This window comes from Leucoraja erinacea, chromosome 11 (assembly GCF_028641065.1).
Source record: "Leucoraja erinacea ecotype New England chromosome 11, Leri_hhj_1, whole genome shotgun sequence".
Lineage (NCBI taxonomy): Eukaryota > Metazoa > Chordata > Chondrichthyes > Rajiformes > Rajidae > Leucoraja > Leucoraja erinaceus.
The window spans coordinates 29385812-29409056 of record NC_073387.1 but is presented as its reverse complement, the minus strand read 5'-3'; the positions used below and the strand labels follow the sequence as shown (position 1 = coordinate 29409056).

Here is a 23245-nt window from a genome sequence, read left to right as displayed (position 1 = left end):
GCTGAGGCTAGGCGTCAACTCTTACACCTTCTCCTACTTATCCTTGGAATATGATCCCACATATGAGCACAAGGCCTTAATCTCAAAAACCATTACTGATTTCATCACTTTTGGCTGTCTGCCTTCCACAGCCTTCAACCTAATTGTTTCCCAGCCATGCACAGCCCTTCCTAACCTTCTCCGCAAAATCCACAAACACAACTGCCCTGGCAGACCCATTGTTTCTGCTTGCTCCTGTCCCACGGAAATGATTTCCACGTATCTCGACTCCATTTTATTCCCTAGGTCCAATCTCACCCAACCTATGTCCAAGATACCTCACATGCCCTTCATCTATTTAATGACTTCCACTTTCCCCACTCCCTCACCTTTACTATGAACGTTCAGTCACTCCACCTCCATCCTCCACCAGGAAGGCCTTAAAGCCCTCAGTTTCTTCCTCGACCACAGAAACATCAAATTTCCCTCTACTCTGCCAAGCGGAGCTGGTCCTCACCCTGAACAGCTTCTCCTTTGACTCCTCCCACTTCCTCCAAGTCCAAGGCATAGCTATGGGCATCCGCATTGGTCCCAGCTATGCCTGCCTTTTGGTACGTTGAACAATCTTTTCACCAGGCGTACACTGGCCCTATCCCCAAACTCTATTTCCGTTACATTGATGACTGCATCGGTGCTACATCCTGCACCTATGCAGAACTCATGGACTTCATCAACTTCACCACCAATTTTCATCCTGCACTCAAATTTACTTGGACCACCTCCAACACCTTCCTCCCCTTTCTTGATCTCAGTCTCCATTACAAGAAATAGACTATTGACTGACATCTATTACAAACCCACTGTCTCCCACAACTATCTCGACTACACTTCTTCCCACCCTGCTTCCTGCAAAGACTCTATCCCCTATTCGCAATTCTTCCATCTACGTCGCATCTGCGGCCAAGATGAGGTATTCCTTAATAAAACATCTGAGATGCCCTAATTCTTTTGGGAATGGGGGTTCCCTTCTCCCATCATAAATGAGGCCCTCAGTCGTGTCTCCTCCATGCTCCGCCTTTGATCCCCCCCACCCCTAGCTAGTCACCCTAAACAGAGACAGTCCCCCTAGTCCTTGTCTTCCGCCCCATCAGCTGATGCATATAACACACAACCCTCTAAAAGTTCCGCCACCTCAACGGGATCCCACCACTACCCACATTTTTCCATCTCCATCACCTTTCTTCCTTCCACAGAGACTATTCCCTCCGCAACTCCCCTGGTTAACTCATCCCTTCCCACCCAAACCACCCCCTCCCCAGCTGCAACCGCAGAAGATAGTTGAGAGAGCTGCTTCTTCAGTATGTGAACCTTCCAACAGGTCAAGGGAACTGTCATGCAGGCTAACTCTGCAAACTGCTCCCGTTATATAATCGGAGCATCCCAAACCTAGAACCTTCTTGGTGTGTATGAGTTTATATCACACACATCATGCTTTCAAAACTGTTAGGCAACCAGGATTCCAGGCATTATATCTTTCTACTTTGTTGTCTTTATTGCCAGAATTTGACACAAATTTCTAGATTTAGTCAAGGGAAACCAATAATATTGCAAGCACCAATTGTTGTGGAAAATGAAGGGATAATCAGCAACAGCAAAAATGGAAACTAAGGAGAAAATCCTGGGCATCTGAAAGCACAAGATTCCACGCAGCCTGGAACTTTGCATAGCTGGGAGGCTTGTTTAATAAGTTTAAGCTTCTTCAGACATACAGCATTTCTCGTTTCCCTTGTCCCTGTCCAGTTTGAAGAAGGATCTCGAAACGAAACGTCACCCATTCCCTCTCTCCAGAGATGCTGCCTGTCCCGCTGAGTTACTCTAGCTTTTTGGGTCTATCTAAGGTTTTTCAGCATTTTTTCCCATTACTGCCAGTTAGATTTATTTTAATATCCAGTTATGAATTCTATTGCTTTTAATTTTAGTTCTACTTAAACTTATTGCATTCAGGGACTTCCAGTGGCGCCATGGAGCAGTAAGCAGGCGTTCCTTTTAGATCCGCTCCGCAAAATGTTCTCCGTTAAAACACATTAAAACACCTGAAAAGTAAAACGGACCGACTGAAAAACACTTACCGGCAGATGCCCGACGTCGCGTAAGTGACGTCATCAGAAATCGCCGTATACCGAATGGATACCGGTATTTTAAATGAGTAAACGGACTTTGCCGACTCAACCTCAGACCAGACAAAGAACCCGACTGGAGGTTGTTCAACGGCTAGAGAAAGTAACCTCTGAAGAATCTGAGGGAGAATCTGAACGAGAAGGACTTATTCCTACCATGGAAGAACATATAAAACAGGAACAATCTTTAAGACGGGCTATGGCAAAATACTTTGGTGATATTCTGACTGATCAGCTGGGAAAGCTAGAAACAAGAATGGATGTCAGGAATAAGGAAATTTGTGGAAAAATTGACATTCTACAAGATCGCGAAGAGGTAAATACCTTTTTGAAAGAAGAAATCAAACGGGTTGATGAAGATCTTAGCAAAAAGTTGGAGCCCATTCTCCTCACTTCAAAAAAACAAAACAAAGCTATCCGAGAACTTGAAGTTACTACTACGGACATCTCTGACACAACGCAAAGAGTGAAGGAAGACCTAGACCATGTTTCTGGGCAACTGGCCCGAATGACCGCCAAATGCCTAGATCTTGAAGCCCAGTCCAGATGCCAAAACTTAAGAATTGTTGGAGTGAAGGAAGGGAAGGAAAGTGGAAAAGACTCTCTGGTCTTCACTGCCAACTTACTTCAACAGGTATTTAATCTGCCTGAGAGACCTAAAATTGATCAAGCACATTGAGTCCAGAGAGCCCGATCAGGGGTTGGAGCCCCACCAAGACAGATTATTCTTAAACTACACAACATAGCAGTTCTTGAAGACATCATGAAGAAAGTGACAACTGCATGAACCCAGATGTTTGAAGGAGAAAACATAATATTCTTCAGAGATTATCCAGCAGAGGTGGTCAAGAAGTGAGCTCTCTTCAGTAAGACACATCTTATTCTCAGAGACATTCCAGGCCTGAGATATGGAATAATGTATCCTGCCAAATTTAGGGGTCACATACGAAGGATCGGAGCGTTTCTTTATTGACCCAGAAGATGTATTTAAATATGCACAAGAGTTAAAAAAAGGACCGAAAAGGATAAGTAGAATGACATGGCTCTGTTTGATTAGATTAGATTAGATATAATTTATTGCCACACAACCAGGGTCGGTGGAAATTTGGGTTGTCAGCAGCAGTACAATAATAAAGAACACACAACCACAATAAAACTGTAACATAAAGCATTCATCACTATGGTGGAAGGCACAAAATTTGGCCAGTCCTCCTCCATTTCCCCCCCATGGACAGGACCAGAGTCCAGAGTCAGTCCAGGATCGGCTCTTCCTCACCGGAGACCGCGGCTTTAAGATGGTGTAGGCCGATCGGTCGAGATTTAAAGTCTCCGCCACAGCCAGAAGTACCGTAGGCTGCAGGGCCGGCGGTCGAAGCTCCCCTCCAGGGGTGTTGGTAAGTCCATGCCGGACCCGCGGTAGAAGTTGGCCGCGGGCCGGCAGTGATGGCTTCTTCTTCCCCCGGGTCCCCCACGAGGGATCCCGGGCTGTAGACGCCGCGCCAGCTGGAACTCTGCAGACTGCGGCGTCAGGCTGCGGCTTCAGGCTGCCGGCAGTCCTGGGCCAGCGAAACGGAGCGCTCCCCTCCAGCGAGGGCTCACCCGCTCCACAACGAGAGTCCACGCTGCGCCCACCGCTGAAGACCCCGGGCGTGTCTCCGGGAAAGGCCGCGCCGATCATTGATGTTAGGCCACGGGGGAGGCGACCTGAAAAAAAGTCGCCTCTCCATGGAGGAGGCGACCAAAGCGGTTTCCCCCTTACCCCCCCCCCCCCACACCACCCCCCAAACAAAACACACGAAGGAACATTAAATACATACTTTAAAACATACTAAAAAATAAAAAAAAGGTTGAAAAAACTGACACGCTGCTGACATGGCTGCTGCCAGAGCAGCGCCCCTCTACGACGCCCTACTGAACTTAAACTGAACCTGTTTGCTAAACCGTATGTTTAACATACACCTTTTATATGTATTTATAAGTGGAGACTGATATAATATGTTTGTTTTTTTTAAATAATATTTTTATTAGAAGTAGACATATCATAAAGTATAGCTACATATTATAGTAAAAAAACTTTTCATATACATCAGTCATACATCAGTCATACATTATTAAAATTTTCAATTGTCGATTACTTCTGCTTCTAGTGTTTTTTTTATATAGAAAAAGAGAGGAAGAGAGAATAAAGGGTAACAAATATTAAAAAAAACAAAAAAGGTGGAATGGATTACTTATAATACGTCATTGGAGATAGGTTCGTAGATTATAAAGTATGACTTTTCATCTAATCCTGAGTTCAAGTTTCAGTTGGGTTTTCCTGCTGGGCCAATCTATCCCGTCAGATAATTAATGAATGGAGCCCATATTTTATCAAAAAGTTCTTGTTTGTCCATTAAGACAAGTCTAATTCTTTCTAGATATAGGGTCTCCGACATTTCCACAATCCACATTTTAATTGTGGTGGTTGTAGGGCCTTTCCAACATTTTAATATTAATTTTTTCCCGGTTACTATACTGTAATCGAGGAAATTTATTTGGCTTGTTGTGAGTGTTAAACTTTGCTCTAATATTCCAAGTATTATTAATTTTGAGTTTGGATCCAGTTTTGTATTAATAACTTCTGAAATTATTTCAAAAATATCAGTCCAAAAATGTTTAATTTTTATACAATTTGTAAACGTATGTGTTAAATTAGCATCTAGATGTAGACATTTATCACAAATAGGAGAGATTTGTGGGAAGGTTCTATTTAGTTTTATTTTAGAGTAGTGTAATCTATGTGAGACTTTAAATTGTATTAAAGCATGTCTGGCATTTAACGAACATCGATGTATATGTTGTAAACTTTCGTCCCACAAATCTTTCGTTATAGGATGACCTAATTCATTTTCCCATGTGTGTCTATATGGTTCCGTCAGTTGATATAATATGTTTCATTATATAAAAATATATGTTAAAAGTTGCAAATAAGATGGCCGACAGGTTCACATGCGTTCATGTCTAGACACACTTATCAGAGATAGATTGGAATGTAAGCGGGTAGATTGCTCAAGGTCCTCGTGTTTATGAGGAGAATGTTTAAGATCCTTGAATTAAGCAGCACTGAAGACAATTTAAACCTATGGTAACGATATAACTTATTAACAAATTATATAACTAAATAATTAAGATTAACATTAGGTATTCGTTAATTCAATTTAAAATACAGCTATTATTCAAAGTCTACACTGAATAAGATCTTTCCAAATGTATCTCCTATTTGTGATAAATGTCTTCTTCAGGAAGCAACTATAACACATTCCTTTGTCTCTTGTATAAAGTTACATAATTTCTGGAGAGGAATTTTTGATATTTTTTCAAAAACACTAAAAATGAAATTGGATCCCGATACGGAATTGATTATTCTGGGCATGTCAGAAGCCTGCTCTGAGGTATCATTATTTCAAAGACGTTTCCTTAATTATGGCCTGATAACGGCGAAAAAACTAATACTCAAATTTTGGAAATATACATCAGTCCCTACTCTTAAGATATGGATTATAAACATGTCTAAATGCTACATCTTGAAAACATTAGACTTATCTTGGCAGCAAAAAACAGATCATTTTTCAAAGACATGGACACCATTCATTGATTTATTACAAGGATAGTATGGTACAACACAACTTTGGATTTAAATCTAATTACAGGTTGGGTGTGGTGGGTGGAGAGGGATGTAAGGGAGGTATATCACCACTTTATTCTTTCTTTCTCTTTTAGTCCTTTTATTTTTCTTATTTTTTCTATTCCTCTCCTCTTCCTTTCATTTACTCACTCTTTGGCTACACTACGTTGGTAGTCTAGGGGTTCTATCTTTGCACATATCATTTTTTCTCTTTCTTGCTTTTTCTCCTTTCTTTTCTTCCAACTATAGCTAAAAGTTAAAATTGGAGCTGTAGAATACTGTATTATTTCATATGCCATTGGTTCTATTTTTGCACATTTGCTTCTAATAAATTTTTAAAAATAAATAAATAAATAAATAAAACTTATTGCATTCAGCGTCCTGAGACAGTGTTTCTGGTGGTGACGGTGATGAACAAGCAGACTGTGACAAGTCTCCCAGCTATGCTAAGTTCCAGGCTGCGTGGAATCTTATGCTTTCAGATGCACCAGGATTTTCTCCTTCGTTTCTATTTTTGCGGTTGCTGATTATCCCTTCATTTTCCACAACAATTGGTGCTTGCAATATTATTGGTTTCCCTTGACTAAACTTAGAAATTTGTGTCAAATTCTGGTAATAAAGACAACAAAGTAGAAAGATATAATGCCTGGAATCCTGGCTGCCTAACAGTTTTAAAAGCATGATGTGTGTGATATAAAATTGATACACATCAGGAGGGTTCCAGGTTTGGGATGCACTGATTATATAGTGGGAGCAGTTGAGAGAGTCAGCCTGCATGACAGTTCCCTGGACCTGTTGGAAGGTTCACATACTGAGGAAGAAACTCCATCAACTATGTTCTGCGGTTGCACCTGGAGAAGGGTGATTTGGGTGGGAAGGGTCGAGATAACCAGGGAGTTGCGAGGGAACGGCCTCTGCGGAAGGCGGAAGTTTTAACGCTGGATTTGTCAGGATGGAAATCCAACTATCACCTGGGGAGACAACCGTCAATGTAATCTCACAACTGTTGGGTTGGGGAAGGTATTTCCTATTGAGGTTGATCTGAGTGCAAGATGCAAAATTAAAAATGGCAAAAATAGCTGGAAATTGAAATACTGTTCGTGATTTTTCTGCATAGAACATCGCCAGTTTCTCCAAGGTCAGCAGATTGCAGCACAAGATCCACCATATCTTGAAAAGTTTGAAAAGTGCATAATTTTGCTGGGAGACCATTACTTCAGTTTTTCTTTGCTGCACCACTGGCCTTTTTATAGGCCTGTTCAGAGCAACGATGGCAGACTGGTTTCCTTGACCTTAAAAAGTGATTACAACACCAATGAAATGTTTCAGCATGCAAACTACCCATTGAGGTCCCTTTGTTAAAACGTAATGCTGCACAATTGAAGGGGAAACAATTTAAAAGATAAAAGCTGAATAGTATTTTCTCCCTTTCACTTCTTTAAATTTGATTGCAATCCTGGCAGAGAGAGGGCATAGTAACGGCTTAGAAGATCAATTTTGCATTTGCATCATTAGATGATGTGAATAAAATAGTTTTTAGAATATTTACACGCATCTTCAACAACCCTTCCTTCCCATGGTGTGTGGGTATTCAGTGGGATCCCTAAGCAAAATACTGCATACGCAGTGTTTAGTTATGGTGCATTTCAACCACAACAGTCAGATGGCAGCTGTTCCATTTCCCTAAACATTGAGGAGGATGCTCGTGAGGGGGTGGACATACATATCTGTCGCACTGTATTTTCTGTTTCATTTCACTTTTCTTACTTTAGTTTAATTTAGAGATACAGCATGGAAATGACCTTCGGCCCATCCGTGTCCATGCTGACCATCAATCACCTGTACACTAGTTCTATCAATTTATGGAAGCCAATTGTCTTTGGAATGAGAGAGAAAACCAGAGCACTTGGGAGAAAAGCCATGCGGTCACAGAGAGAACGTACAATCTCCGCACTGACCGCACCCGTAGTCAAGATCGATCCCAACTCTAAGCTGCGCAAAATGCCACACGCAGCATCTGTGAGCGAGATAATATGTCTGGTACCCCTAGTTAGGATTGAACCTGGCTCTCTGGCTGTTGTGGGACAGCAGCTTTACCGCTGTGCTACTGTGCCGCCACAACTTTATTTAGTGTTTACTCTGAATGTAGTTTGTAAAATGAGAATAGTTAATGATTGTATTATTAACAAATGTAATCTGCAGACTCCTGAGGGTGACTGAATAACAACACTGTTCTGTGATCTATGATTTACAAAATACGTTGCTATCAGTTGATAGAACTTGTATGAGCCATACACAACACCATTGCATTTGGACTGAATGACGGTAGCTTTGGATAAAATTACAGAAGACATGAGAAGATTCCACAATTAATTTGATTTATTTATGCATTCATACATGGTAGCTGATTAAACCTGCCTACACCTGCACATTGAACATATTTCACTCATTATGGTATTCTTCCACTGAATGAATAGTGCAACTAGGATAGCAAGAAAGCATATTCCATCCTCAAGGAATAACGATATATGAGGATATGATTTCAGGGCAGAAATTTAGCATTAATGTCACATAGATTTAATTCTCTTTATTTGTCTGGAATTACTAAATGCAAGCAATATAAAAAATGCTGATGATTATTTTTTTAATAGCAAATCTTAACCTGTGGTCCTTTCCATGGAACAAATAATCAGTATCCTGAATTGTGTTTTACTGCAGTGTTGTGCTGTCATCTGCCATGATCCTGGCTTCATCTTTTTAAGTTTTTTTTGTGTGGAGTCTTTTTAAAGTGATCTCACCGGACACTGCAGTCTGTTTAAAAAAAAAGGTTTGTGACAATAAGCTTATAAGTTCATACAGCAAAACAATCTTTTTATGAAAATGGAATTTAAATTATAAATGTTTAAACCAGCCACTCACTTCAATCAGTTTGCCTCCTTCAATCTCAACTGTATGAGTATACTTGGGAAAATTCATAATGAGTTTTCCTCCTTCGAGTTTTACAGCAATCTGAAGAAAAGCAAAAGGGATTTTTAATTTGCATAATAGGAACAGCTGATTCATCCTAAATAATGTATGCCATCATAGATTCCATCTGAGCTTCCTCCCAACTATCTGCAGCGAACTCATCAGTAAACGTGCTATACTTTCCTTTTTCATGCACCTACACAGCTTCCCTTTAGATGTATCTCGGCACCTCACCTCAACCCGACTAAATTCCACAAGAAAGCAATGAACTTTTCAGAACCACCCCCAATGACATTCCGGCTATCCCTAAATTAAGAGAACTGAATGTGGGACACTCTAGGAGTACTCAAAAGTGCAAATCATTGATATAATTTATCCTCAATGCTCAGCTCACAAACTTAATTCAAACGGATAATGGAAGTGCATGGAATTCCAAATATTAAAGATTAATACAAAATTGAAGCAACAGTGAAATTCATTTTTTCAGCTTTACCTTAGCTTTTTCACAATTCAGCATCTCAAATTCTGATTCCTTCCCGACAGTAAATTGATTGGTTGTAGTATGACATGGATAAATTTGAGACCATGTAAATCCATCACCATTCTGGGCAATCTCTGTGTCAAACTTCACATTCTTCCCCTGTTCGATGCAATCTTCAGGCACACCTGCATCATGAATAATGCATCAAATGAACACAAAGTCCTACGATGAATAATACAACTGAAGTTCCTCATTCATTTTCATAGGTTAGTTTTCTTGCAGGTGGTCTTTAGAACATTTTAATTGTGTTAGAAATAACAACTTCCAACAGTTTTGAAGAGCTAATGACTAAATCTAAAATGAGCATAGATAAATAGTTATGTGTACGAAGGAACAGCAGATGCTGGTTTACACCAAAGATAGACACAAAATGCTGGAGTAACTCTGCGGGTCAGGCGGCATCACTGGAGAAAAGGAAAGGATGACGTTTCGGGTCAAGATTCTTCTTCAGACTGAGGGGAGAGGAAAACTCGAGGTATGAAAAGGTTCAGAACAAATCAGAGCCGCCATTGCCGACCAAGGAAAGGTGGAGCTCACGATGATCCATTGTTGGCTGTGAAAGAGGTGGTACCGAAGGGATATATGGATGGGAATAGTTGGACCAGCAGGATGACTGGGGTGGGGGAGGGGTGGAGAGAGAGGGGTTGCAGGGGCTGCATGAAATTAGAGGAATCAATATTCATACCGCTGGATTGTAAGCTGCCCAAGCAAAATATGAGGTGGTGTTCCTCCAATTTGCGTGTGGCCTCAGTCTGACAGTGGAGGAGGCCCAGGACAGAAAGGTCAGCATGGGAAGGGAAGTTAAAATGCTTGGCTACCGGGAGCTCACGTATGCCAAGAAGGAGCGCAGGTGTTCAGCAAAATGATCGCCCAGTCTGCACTTGGTCTCGCCCATGTATGCGAGTCCACACCGAGAACAAAGGATCCAGTGGATTAGGCAATTGAACCTCCATCTAAACCACCAGTATACTGATGATTACTGGCCTATTCAAAACCTAATAAACTGCCCTTGTCACGTTTAGTTTCAATTAGAACATAGAACAGTACAACACAGGAATGGCCCCTTAGGCCCACAATGTTTGTGCCGAACATGATGCCAAGTTAAAGTCATGTCTATACATATCCTCTATTCCTTGTACTTCCATGTGCCTACCTAAATGTATCTTAATTGTCACGATCGTATGCGTCTCCACCACCACTCCTGGCAATGTGTTCCAGGCCCCTATCACTCCCTGTGGAAAAAAAAAGTTGTTCCGCACATCTCCATTATACTTTACCCCTCTCAATTTACAGCTAGGCCCTCTAGTGTTGGATGTAATTAAAGTGGATTAGCTGTAAGAAATACTGTAAATAAGGAAGGATTAAATAAATCAGCCATTTGGATCTAAAATAAAACTACGAAAACCTCCATGTATGCAAAGGCAAAATAATATCTTGAACAATGTACACATGTTGATGAAGAGATGGGCAAGGTACAGAGAGATGAGGAGAGAGATTGGAAGCGAAGAACAGAGGTGGGGACACAAATGCAAGCACAGAAAAGATGGGGCAAAGAGAAAAGAGAAAAGAAGAAAAAGTAACACCAAGGAAGGAGAGAATTTTGATGGAAATATGGGTTGAGTGATGAATGTGTGCTTGATATTATTACAAATATGTTTACAGGGTTAATATTACATTAAGGACATCTGTGACTTTTGAAGCTTGAATCGCTTATAAGGTAGAATTTGTTTAGGACAGTGTGTGCAAACTAAAGATGTTTTTTTATTCAACTTAGAATAACATGCCCAGACCTGCCATTACTCTAAGGATGACACGTCTCACTGATATTGGTTCATCTTGTTATAAACCCCAAGAGTATTTTGAGTCACACTCCATGTCGTTGGTTCTAAGTGAACAGGTTTTATATTAGGCCTTATTATTATACAGTTCATAGTAAATGGCAGTGTCTCTATAAATCAAGGCTTCAGGGGCTTTATAAATGAAGTTAAAAATATAGACATTTCTTGCTAGAAAAAGTGACCAAAATAAGGCAGCCAGTATGACTTTATTAAAATTTGATTATATTGAATTCCTCCTCGAGATCAAATAAGTGGAATTGGTTACTGACTTCTCATATTGAATTATTAATTTATTCTGCCGTGTGCTATTTTAAAAACTTTCTTCATGGAACAGTTGACATGGCAGAAAATGAAATGTTTCCCTGACTGGTGATGCAAGTATCCAGTACTGGGCAATCTGGATGCCGTGTTTGCCTGTTATGAATGTAGAGGGCCTACATTGTTAGTTTGAAGCACCCTGATTGCTGCGATGTGGCCTCAGGGGCAGCACGTCTTGTGCTGCCCTCCCCACACACCAAATGCCCTTTAAGAGCCAGCAAAATTGTGCCTCCCGCTTCGTCAGCTGTCAAGGTCAGAAGCAAGTAAATGCGATTAAGAATGAAAGAAAGAAGTTCAGAAAATTAAACATTTTTAGATGGAGACACAAGAGACTGCAGGGTCCAGGGTCAGGAAGCCTGGGGTCCTGATGTCGCACAGGAGGGCTGCCGAGGACAAAGGGGGATCCGGAGTGGAGGGCCATTGAGAACAAAAAGGGGGGGGGGGGGGGGGGGGGGACCTGGCATGGGGGGAGGGGGGGTGCCGAGATCTAATAAGACTGGGCACGGGAGGGGTTGGGGGCGACCTCTGGGGCAATAAAAAAGGTACTTCGTAACTTTGTCTGCGCCCTTTTACTATTTGTATGCGTAGGTATATAAAACAAAGCATCTCACTGTGACTTGTCACCTTTGACAATAAAAGTATCTAATCTAATCTAATCTATTTTTTGGTATAAACCAGCATCTGCAGCTCTTTGTTTCTACATATTGAGTATAAAAGTTGGGATGTTAAGTTATAGTTGAACAAAACACCATGCTATAGGAATGATGGTGTTCAATTGAAAAGAGTGCAGAGAAGATTTATGAGAATGTTACCAGGACTTGAGGGCCTGAGCTCTAGGGTGAGGTTATGCAGGCTTCAACTTCAATCCTTGGAGTGCAGGAAACAATAGGATGATCCTATAGTGGTGTATAAAATCATGAGAGGAATAGATAGGGTGAATTCACAGTCTTTAACCCAGATTAGGGAAATTAAGAATCAGAACACAATTTAAGGTGAGAGGGGATAGATTTAATTGGAACCTGTTGAGCAGCTTTTCCACACAGAGGGTGGTGGGTATAGGGAATGAGCTGCCAGAGGAAGTAGTCAAGACAGGTATGATAACAATGTTTAAAATAAATTTGGACAGTTGCATGGATGGGAAATATTTAGAAAGAAATGGGACAAAAACAGGCAGGTAGGATTAGCATAGATGCGGCTGGGGCATCTTGGTTGGTTGGCATGGATAAGTTGGGCTAATGGGCCGGTTTCCGTACCGTGTGACTCTATGAACCCAATGAGTCAGGTAGCATTTGTGCAAGGAAATTGACCAAACAACAATTCCATCTGAAGAAAGGTCCAAAATTTTCCTAAGTTTGGCAGATTTGGTGTTTTTTTGGAAAGGTACACACTGCTTAACAAAACCATTTTGCTAAATTAATGTAGAGATGAAATACACTGCTCTGTGGAACTGACCTGTACTTTCTGAATATTTTGACGTTAATTAAATTTCAGTTTTTGCTCACTCAGATGCAACGCATGGAAGGAAACTATTCAGCCTAACACGTGCACTTCTCTTCAATTTAACTACTCGTTTAATTTCATTTCCCAATTTTTTGTATAGGTAATGAGGTTAATAAATAGTAATGATCCTCCTGGACCAGATTTATTAACCAGTTGTTTCTGAAAGAAGTCGCAGTGACTATCTTTTATCCATTACTGTTGCTTTCTCTCTTGCTGAGAGCAGAAACGTATTGACAATGCACTCTAATGCATTATTCACATCCTGATAAACAATTAAACACTCATGAAATGCTTGATGCATTTCACATCCAATTGAAACACATATCTTCTTAGCGTGAGAAAGATAGCTGCTTAAAAACCTTGGCTAAATTTACTCCTTCTGGACTGAAGCATGCAAGCCAATTGTCATGTATCAAAGATAAACTAAATCCGCACAGATTGGGATTTGAGCTGAAGAACTTTTTGTATCTATCGTTGGTTTAAACTAGCAAGTGCAGTTCCTTCCTACATATTTTGCTTTTCAAGGATAAGTCTGAAGAAGTGTCCCGACTCAAATGTCACCTACCCACATTCTCCAGATATGCTGCCTGATCTGCTTAATTACTCCTGCACTTTGTGTCTTTTAGCATATGCAGTTCCTTGTAAATACAAATTACTGACTGGATAACTAGGTCACGACTTAGTAAGAAAAGCATTTTATCTTTCCTAAACGAAGTACATCGCTTTTTCAATAATATCAGCCGAGCACAAATTTCACGCCTTCTTGCATATGTTGTGGTACTTGTTTAAAAATTGAAAAGGACAGAATGCTCACATCGTTTGATCAATATGTTTGATTCAATTGATGGTAATGGTATCATCACAAAGGATCTCTTACCCAAAGCCTTCATAAATTCTTCATAGTTTTCCTGATTCACAAATGTATACTTGCCACTGAAGTTCATTTTGCTACAAAAAGAGAATCAAAGATTTAATAAGTGTGGTGACAGTGAAGGCAGTCAGCACATTGTGATATAGTCAGTGTCTGAATACTCCCACTGCACCTTATGATAAATCACGAGCTAGACCATAAATCAATCAACATTGGTTATTAAACTATTTCATTAAGGTGGAGTGTGGCCGACAAAGGTTCTTAACTCTCTTAGCACCGAGAATCAAAGCACCTAGTTTGCTCTGTCAGAATCTCAAGGATGAGCACTGAAGTATGGGTAGGAATTCCAATGAAATTAAGAAAAGAGTGAAAATTGCTTTCATACATGATTTGATGCTTTGAATCTCTCTTTATGGGGACAACAGACAATCAGGTAATCAAAAAGAATGGAAATGATTCAGGAAGGAGTGTTGAATGGTTGCCTTTTTGGCTTTTGGAAACAGTCATTGATAACCTCGTGTTTTAAGTTCACATAAATTATTTTTTGTTTGTGGACATTCACTTTGTTACAATTGTTAGAGCCACAAAACTGGCCTTTCACAAGGCATGCAATTTTAGTCTTTTCTAAAGCTTTCAGACACTTAGTAAGGAATATGGATGGGTGTATTGCAAATCCTAATCCTAATTCATGCCAAGTCTGTTCAGACATAATTCCTGTTCATAGTGATCTACACTGACTCCCAAACAGGTATTAAATAAAATTGTACTCAAGTACTTACCTATCTAGGTAACCTTCCTAAAGTAACAACCTTCTGATCACAGTGTTCCTCCAACTGACCAATTTAGATTTGCTAACTACCACTGTTGAGTCCCTCCCATAGCTGACCAGACGTAAAGAGACTGCATAAACCTCTAACGACAATCGTGTCAATGGGGGAAACAAGTTAGGGGCTTGAGTGCTTCAGATTTGCGATAACAGACTTTTTTTCCTGTGGGATTTTCAAAAATAAAGATCTTTTCAATACCAATAAATTATTTTTTGCTACTGCAAGCTAAAATACAAAAGAGCCTATATTACACTATTTAACAAGGTATTGTTGTTGAGCAAATGTTAATGCAAGTGACTGCTTATCATTTTCATTGGCAACGCTCGGTTAAAGTAGCAGCTATGTTCTTAAAGATAATGGTGTTCGATTACCACGGGGAAACATGCTTTTTCCCCCCTGTATTGTTAAAATCCGAGACAGCTTTTTTGCCTGGTTGTTAATTTCTAAATAAAACTTTAAGTGAGTCTTTAGTTCCCAATCAAAATCACATTATAATCAATTTGGCCCATGTAATTCAAATAAAGTTCCCTAAATCATCACTTCCCTAAATTCATTTTGTCCTTTGGAAACACATGTTATAGCAGAACTACCTGTATTACTTTCATCAAATCACCTTCAACATACCTTCCTTCCCAAAACAATATCCAGGCAAAGTTACAGAATTCAATATAAATGAAAGGTTTGTCCCAATCATAAAGAAATGATTTGAAACAAATACTTTGTTAATGGTGGAAATTATTGATTTGAATATTAAGAGTCTAACAAGGAAATGGTGAGACACTGCTAACCATTAAGAGCACCCATGGACACTGGGGAGATGCCATAGATTAGTAACCAGACTCTTTAATGTTCATATTCAAGAAAAATAACAAAACTGACTGAATAGGTTTACTTCGGTACTTTGAGAAATAATGTACTTAAGTTATTGGAAATAACATTGAAAATTGTTTGTTCAATTTGCATGTGATAGTGAACTATAGTAGTCTTGGGGTCAATCCTGTCCTGAGAATTTTCATTGACAAACGATAAAGAAAGTCAATGGAAAATTGAAGCAGGTAGTCAAATTTTAGAATATAAGGAAGTTATCATCGAACAGTTCAGTGTTCTGGTCAGACCACGCCTCAGTTGCTGAGTGGAGTTTTGCTGATTGAGCATTAAGCAATATCTTGATAACAAAATTCACAAGAATTTTTAGAGCTGTGAGGAATTTAGAGATAATAAGAATTTTCAAAAGTTGTGTTGACGAGGAGATGTGCTTTATTAAAATGCAGGATAATTCAAATATTATCAATATTATTCAAGTACTATTTAAAAATAAACAGATAAAATAGACCAAGATAACAAAAAAGTCAAATGGCAGGAGGTTCTTTTCAACCATAAACGATCAGCACTTAAAATAAACATCCAGTTAGGATAGCAGAGGTCAAAACACTGGAATCGTTTATGAAGCAATCTGATGCAGCAATGGGCAGAATGTAAAGTTATTATGAATCTTATGAATAATGAAATGGTTGCCATGTGTGAGATATCCCAGCTTATTCCAGTTGCCTTCAATGTCAATCCATATCACACTCACATCAGAGGGCAATGAAAAATTTGCACCTTTAACATTAATTTAACAATGTTCTCAAGAAGCCCCCAGGTGTGATGTGAAATTGAAGAGTTTTATTTTGTGGAGGAGGAAATCTAGAAAAGGAACTGCTTCACAATTTTAAATGTCTAAAAAATTAAAGTGAGATTTAAGATATTGATAGTTGGATAACAGAATGAACTTTGTAATTCTTGATCTTTGTTAATTACTTGGCTGGTCTCATCCTTTGTTTATTTTTGTGTATTCATTAACTTTTTTTTAACTGAAAATACATCATAAATCCCACAATAGCAAAGTAGCTGGTGTGTGTCAGATGATGGCTTATCATTTAAAAGATTCAGCTACTTCACAAGATGAAAATGATTATACTTTTGAATGGATATTATCTGCACCAAAAAGATATAATGGTAAAAATACAAAAATGAAATTCCTGTCTGTAAACATTTTCAATAATTATCCTGTAATATTCACTGTTCCAATGAACATTATTATTTAGGTTTTCTTAATTTAGAATTTTCTGCTTCTCCACAGGAGAGTACAATGGAAACGTTTGTAGAACTGCATCCTCAAAGCTCCAGAGAGCCATGTGGAGGCCGTCAATGGGTACTTTTGAAATGGAGATTAGTAACTTAATTAGTAAGGGCATCCAGGGTTATGGGGAGAAGGCAGAATGGGGTTGAGAAGGAAAAATAGTAAGATTAAACGAGAACTTACCAGTTCGAAGTTTGATCATTATTTTATGAGGAGTACGTTGAGGGAATACGTGAAGAAGAACCCCGCCAGGACGCATGCGTGTCATTCTTCAAAGCAGCGGTGTGATATCACAGATGACTGTAATGACTAAACATAGTAGGTTTAGAGAAGGAGATACCAGTTGAGTATATGATCAAGGGTGGGAGCGGAGGGCACGTATTCCCTCAACATACTCCTCATAAAATAATGATTAAACTTCAAACTGGTAAGTTCTCGTTTAATCTTACTATTTTACTTCGGAGTCACGCGAGTGACTACGTGAAGATTTTAAAGCTCTGTGATTCCATGCCGTGGAAACGAGTCCATGCATCACATCTGCCTTGATTATGGGGAGAATAGTGTTAACATTATTAGACATCAATACGATATTGAAAAACAACGATAAATTTATTAACACCAAATTATAGCCCCTATTTATGGGGTAAGATTATATTACAGAACTTAAAATTGTTTCTGCAAATGTTCCAGGTTCAATTACTGGTTTGTTATAAAATCGTTGGAAAGTTTTCTCCGTTGACCATCCTGCTGCCTTGAGGATTTGATCCATAGGAACATCCAACTTCATAGCTGCCCATGTAGCTGCAGCCCTGGTGGAATGAGATTTTAAAATGTTAGTGTCTACTCCAGCCTTTATTAGGACCTGTTTTAGCCATCTCGAGATGGTCTGGCCTGTCATTTTTTTTGCGTGGGTGTTTGTAGCTGATTAAAAGTGCCATTTCTTTGCCTCTGATGATCTTAGTATATAATCTCCATATATAATAGCAAGTGTGTTACAATACAGAGACGATCATCTGTCGGGTAGGCCCTGAATTCTATTTTTAGGCCTGCTGACCCCTGTCTGTTCCGTTTGACTAATTCATTGATTTGAAAAGTTAAATTTCCAGATGAAGTAGTCATGTTGTCCAGCCTTAGTTCCTGTAGCGACTGGACCCTTTGTGCCGAGACCAAGGCCATCAGCATGACTGTTTTCATAGTCAGTATCTGTAGGGACAGAGCTGTAGCTGGAGACCAGTTTCTTAACATGGTCAGTACAATGCTCACATCCCATATTTGGGAGTACCTGGTTCTTGGGGGACTAACATTAAAAATGCCCCTCATGAGTTGTTTCCAGGGGGTGTGTCCCAACAGAATGCCGCTCTGTTCCTTGCCACAGGTATGTTGACAGAACACTTCTGGCGCAGTTGATGGCACTATAACTGAGCCCCTCATCGTAATGGAGGCTTGCCAGGAATTCCAGAAGACGGGATGTTCATAGATCTGTGGGTGATGTTATTGTTGTGACAGTGCATTTCCCATTTCTTGATGTACACAAAGTACTGTTTTTTGGTGGACTGTCTGTGGGCCGCTGAAATAATATCCACTGTTCGGTCCGTCAGTCTCAGGTGTAGTAGAGGTGCTTTCAAACTCTACAAATTAATAGGTTTATATAATTATGACATGGGTGACTTTCCCTTGTTACGGGATGAACCAGTAAATTAGGTCTATGATGGATGGTGATGCATGGTTCTAATACCATGTCGAGTATCACCGGGAACCATGGTTGAGTACGCCAATCGGGTACGATCAAAATACCAGACGCAGAGTCTTGCTGTATTTTCCTTACTACCCGACTGATGAGGCAGAAAGGAGGGAATGCATAAATAAACAATTTTCCCCCAATGCAGCGAAAATGCACCTGTTGCCGCTGCCCCAGGGTCTGGTTCCCATGAAACATAGTTCGATAACTGGTGATTGAGCCTGGATGCGAATAGATCAATATCTGGTGTTCCATACCATGCTGTAATTTCAGCAAATACTTATTTATCCAACATCCATTCGGTGTTTTCATTGAATTTGCGTGACCTGGTGTCTGCCACTAAATCTAATTTACCTGGTAAGTAGGTAGCTGATATCCAAATATCTCTCTGGATACACCATTGCCAAATTGTGTTGGCCAGATTGTCACATGATGTCGATTTGTTTCCACCCATATGGTTGATATATGCTACCCAGAACAATATGACTTAAGGCCATGGAATGCACCTAACATTTCCAGGTAGTTTATGCCTAGTGTTTGTAATAATGATGCCTCCTGTGCATTCCATCTCCCTCCACAGCTGGAGATGTAATTGGTAGCACCCCAACCAAGTGCACTGGCATCAGTTTGTAGTACCATAGACGGGTTGCTGATAATGGTTGGATTGGAACAATGCCCAATGTTCTTTCCACCATTTTAGTTCCATTATGGCCTCTGTTGGTAGCTTCATTGGTCTGTCAAAATGACCACCATTCATTTTGAGTGTTTGTATTTTAGCCCTCTGTAAATTTTGACAATGTAAAGGTCCGAATTGTGTGGCTGGAAACGCAGCCACTATTTTGCCAATTATTCTTGCTACCAATCTGATGGATGGTTTACTGATGTCAATGATTTTGCTGCAAGCCTCTATTAAGGCTGTAACCTTTTCTTTCGGCACTGACATGTGAAATGAGTTAATGGTGAACCCCAGATAATCCATTGTGGTTGAAGGCGTTAATTTAGATTTAACTGGATGGATGATAAACCCCAGTTTTTCAAATAATTGTTTTGTGGCTGTTACCGTTTGTTTAGCCAATTCCAAAGTTTTGCCCACAATAAGTATGTCATCTAGATTTGTTTCCGCAGAAACGCTAGGGCTGGTTTCAAAATTTTAGTGAACAGCCTGGGGGCTGATGTTAGCTCATTAGGTAGTGCCCTGTACTGCCAGTGCTGACCCATCCAGTTGAATTTTAAATAACATCTGTGGTCACCTCTTATGGGTACTGTATCTTATGGGTAAGGTTTCAATCTTGAAATGAATATATTGTACGAAAGTATTAAAATTAGTCAAATCTATGATGATGCGGCAACCACCTTCTTTCTTGTTTTTGATAAAGATATTGGACACAAATTCCTGTGATTCGTGTTGGGTTTTCTCAATTACTCCTTTTTTATAAAGCCGCTGTAGTTCAGCGTGTGCTTTTGATTTTTCTTTGCCTGTAAGCACGAACATTCGGTTAGGTACATGCTGAACTGGAGGGTTATGTTTTTGTATAAATTCTATGGTATATCCCTGGATACTGCTTAAAATATAAGTGTCGGTAGTTAACTTATTCCATACATCCAGATAGAAGTGTAATCTCCCACCAACCTCCATGCTCCCTTCAATTCGTAAGGAACCAGACCCACCTACCTCCATGGTTACCAGTGGTAGGTTTATTACTTTTTCGGTATCCTCCGTGGACGTTGAGGCGCCGGTGTCTGGGTCTGTAGTTGGGTCGGTGATGGAGGTTTGCGCATTTTCCAGGAAGGCCGGTCTGGGCCATGGCCTAAAAAAGACCGATGTTGAGTGTACCTGGCCTTCGAGCTTTCACCAGTTTGTCTTGTCCGACTGGTGGGTGCGTAGGGGTGCTGTTTCTGGCCGGAGTAGTTTTTAGACGTTGCTTTAATGAGCCCCAGGGTTTTAGCCTCTTCGTCAAGTTCTTTTACCTGTTTGGATAAGTCACCTCCAAATAGTAATATTGGTGATTTGGAGGTTCTGGGTTTGCACAGGCCTGCAAATTTGGGGTCTAAAGCTGGTTGGATGGCGCTCTTCCTAATACTATTTAACTCGTATTGGGAGTTGCAAAATAAAGCCAGTGCATCCTGCTGATCTTGTGTCATGTCTTTTTCGTTTATTGTGTGGGCGAAAGCTGTAATTCCCGCTGTTAGGACTTTCAGAACTTTTTGTAGTTTCAAGTCCCTGGCTCTGATTGATGCTCCGACATGTTTCCAAATACACTGGGAACATTCAGTGATTTGCAGTTCCCTGGTGGTAAGTGTCTTGCTGGGGTGTCCAATAATGCCTGTTCTTGTAGCTGATTGAAAGACATGTAGTCGATACTTGCAGCTATTTTAGGTTCCAGGTTTTCCCAGTTTGGTCAGGTAGAATGAACTGGGACACCATATCCAACATTTGTTTTGTTTTCTTGCACCCCATGCGCACTAGGAGTATGTTCTGCACACCCCTCTTCAGGGTCAGCCCAGAATTGACCCCCCCGTACTCCCCTCTGATGAGGAAGAAACACTGTGCAGCCCTACAAAAGGTACTGCTGTAGGACTTACTAGCTGCCCACTGTAACTAGTCTCCATCTCCCGGAGCTTGTCACTTTGGAGCATTTGCTCCATCAGCCGCTCCAACCAGCTCCAATGCTCTCGGGCATTGGCCACTCACGGCTACTCCTGTTCCTCAAGCCGCTCCAACCGGCTCCAACGCTCTCGGGCATTGGCCACTCACCGGCCCCAATGCTCTCGGGCATTGGCCACTCACGGCTACTCCTGTTCCTCAAGCCGCTCCAACCGGCTCCAATGCTCTCGGGCACTGGCAGCTCACGCAAGCCGCTCCAACCGGCCCCAATGCGCACAAGCACTGGCCGCTCGCGGCTGTTCAAAGTCGGACTCATCGGAGTCAACGACTCTGTCAGTTTTTTGCTTCGCTTTACCGCTCAGCCGCGGTGTTGATTTGGCCGGTGCGGGGGCGAAGTTGAGCACAGCTGTTGCCATTGCGGGAGATTGCTGCGCCGTTGGCCGCTGCTGGCTGCCCGCAACTCTGCGGTTCTCCCCCACCAGCTTTTTCGCAGCCTTCTTGTTTTTCTTGGATCTGTCCATGCCTCCACCTGTGATAATAGTAAGTGGAAAGAATGCAGAGTCTCCTTACCTGCTGTTCCCGGCTTTTACATTCTGCTGCTAAGGGGAACGTCGTTCCCCCTGCTGTGACTCGTTGCAATGCGTGTAGCGATATGACACGCATTCATCCTGGCGGGGTTCTTCTTCACGTAGTCACTCACGTGACTCCGAAGTAAAATAGATCAGCCATGATCGAATGGCGAAGCAGACTAGATGGGCCAAATAGCCTATGGCTCCTCTGTTTTATGATCCAATCCTGACTTTTGGTACATTGTGATGTCTGCACTTCCACTTGTGAATGGCTGGGGGCAGCACACATCCTAAACACATTAAGCGGATAACAAAGTTAATTACCACCATACATTTACCCCAGTATTTATCTATGTAGAATTTGTGAGAAGTTGACAGGAATGTGAGAATAAAATGGGATGAGTGTGAATGGGCGCTTGATAGTTAGTGTGGAGGACTTGATGGGCTGAAAGGTTTGTTTGGTGCTGTGTCCAGTGAATAAGGATCATAAGAGGCTTCAGCTGCACATAATTGGGTATGGAGGGGCCAATGGTGAGAGTACAGAGCTTAATCCGAGTGAAGACTCAGAGTGAAGAGATGCTGGGTTCTGGAGAGAAAAATACTAACAGCCAGATGAACTCAGTGGGTCGAGCAGCATCTGGGGAGAGTGGTTCTCTCTACCCAAAACATCGACAGTTCCTTTACCCTCACAAATGTTGCTCAACTTGCTGCATTCATTTTGCAGTCATTTTCCGCTTGAGATGCTGGGTGGCTGTCTCATATCCCTGTCCCTCCTGTTGCGGATCTTTGATTCCGATTGCAATCGAATGACGATGATGGTAGGAGTTGGGTTTTACTCAGCGGTCCGGTCATTAACTACACGTGATTTAAACTCTACCCCAAACACAACCTTTAAGGTTCAATTATTAAGCAACATAAAATGAATTGCAAATTCGCACAAAACGGATTCTTGGGGGCTTGTCTTTGCTATGTCGTCACGAAAAGACTCGCTCCCTCAGTTCAATGCATTTTTAAGGCAGCTTCCTGCCAACGCTGTTCTTTCACAGCAACTCGAAAGGAAGAACTTCATCTCACCGACTTAACCCTCAACATTGACAGCAAGAGAGCGGCGTTCACTCACCCAGGCGACTCGGGATGGGCTTCAGACCTCACAGCAAAGATCTTAGAGCAGAGCTGCTATAAGATCTTTGCCTCACAGTGTTCCGCTGATATCTCGGTGATCACCTCTCCGGCCCAACCCACTGACTCCGGGCCCCATAGCTTCACTTCCGTTACGCCATGGAACCTTTAAGATTACGTTTATCCACTTGTTTATTTGAAATGGGCAATGGGAATGTTTCATGCGTTAGGAGAACTAAAGCTATTGTAAGAGATTAGAACCGAGGGAAATTAGCTCAACTGTATCAGAAGTCACAAATTCAGCAGTAAATATATGAATGATAAAATGCACTGTTCGTCTCGGTCACATTCAACCAAACTCTTTAAAAGGACTATCAAAATGATGTCCTTGTACATAAAAGTAGTAGTGC

At 41.0% G+C, this 23245-nt stretch overlaps 1 protein-coding gene across 2 annotated transcripts; it reads right to left on the bottom strand.

The window, feature by feature from the left end:
* Positions 1 to 8181: 8181 nt before the first annotated feature.
* Positions 8182 to 22985, bottom strand: LOC129701629 (gastrotropin-like). Of its 2 annotated transcripts, none has more exons than XM_055642946.1 (5): positions 22837 to 22985; positions 13862 to 13932; positions 9281 to 9453; positions 8740 to 8829; positions 8182 to 8631 (listed from the first exon to the last, which is right to left on the bottom strand). In XM_055642946.1, exons 2-5 carry the CDS (start codon positions 13926 to 13928, stop codon positions 8578 to 8580), a joined length of 384 nt encoding a protein of 127 aa, XP_055498921.1. In that variant the 5' UTR covers positions 13929 to 13932; positions 22837 to 22985; the 3' UTR covers positions 8182 to 8577. The 2 variants fall into 2 exon arrangements, with proteins under 2 accessions (XP_055498921.1, XP_055498922.1); XM_055642947.1 differs by lacking the exon at positions 22837 to 22985 and adding an exon at positions 16988 to 17038.
* Positions 22986 to 23245: the final 260 nt, after the last annotated feature.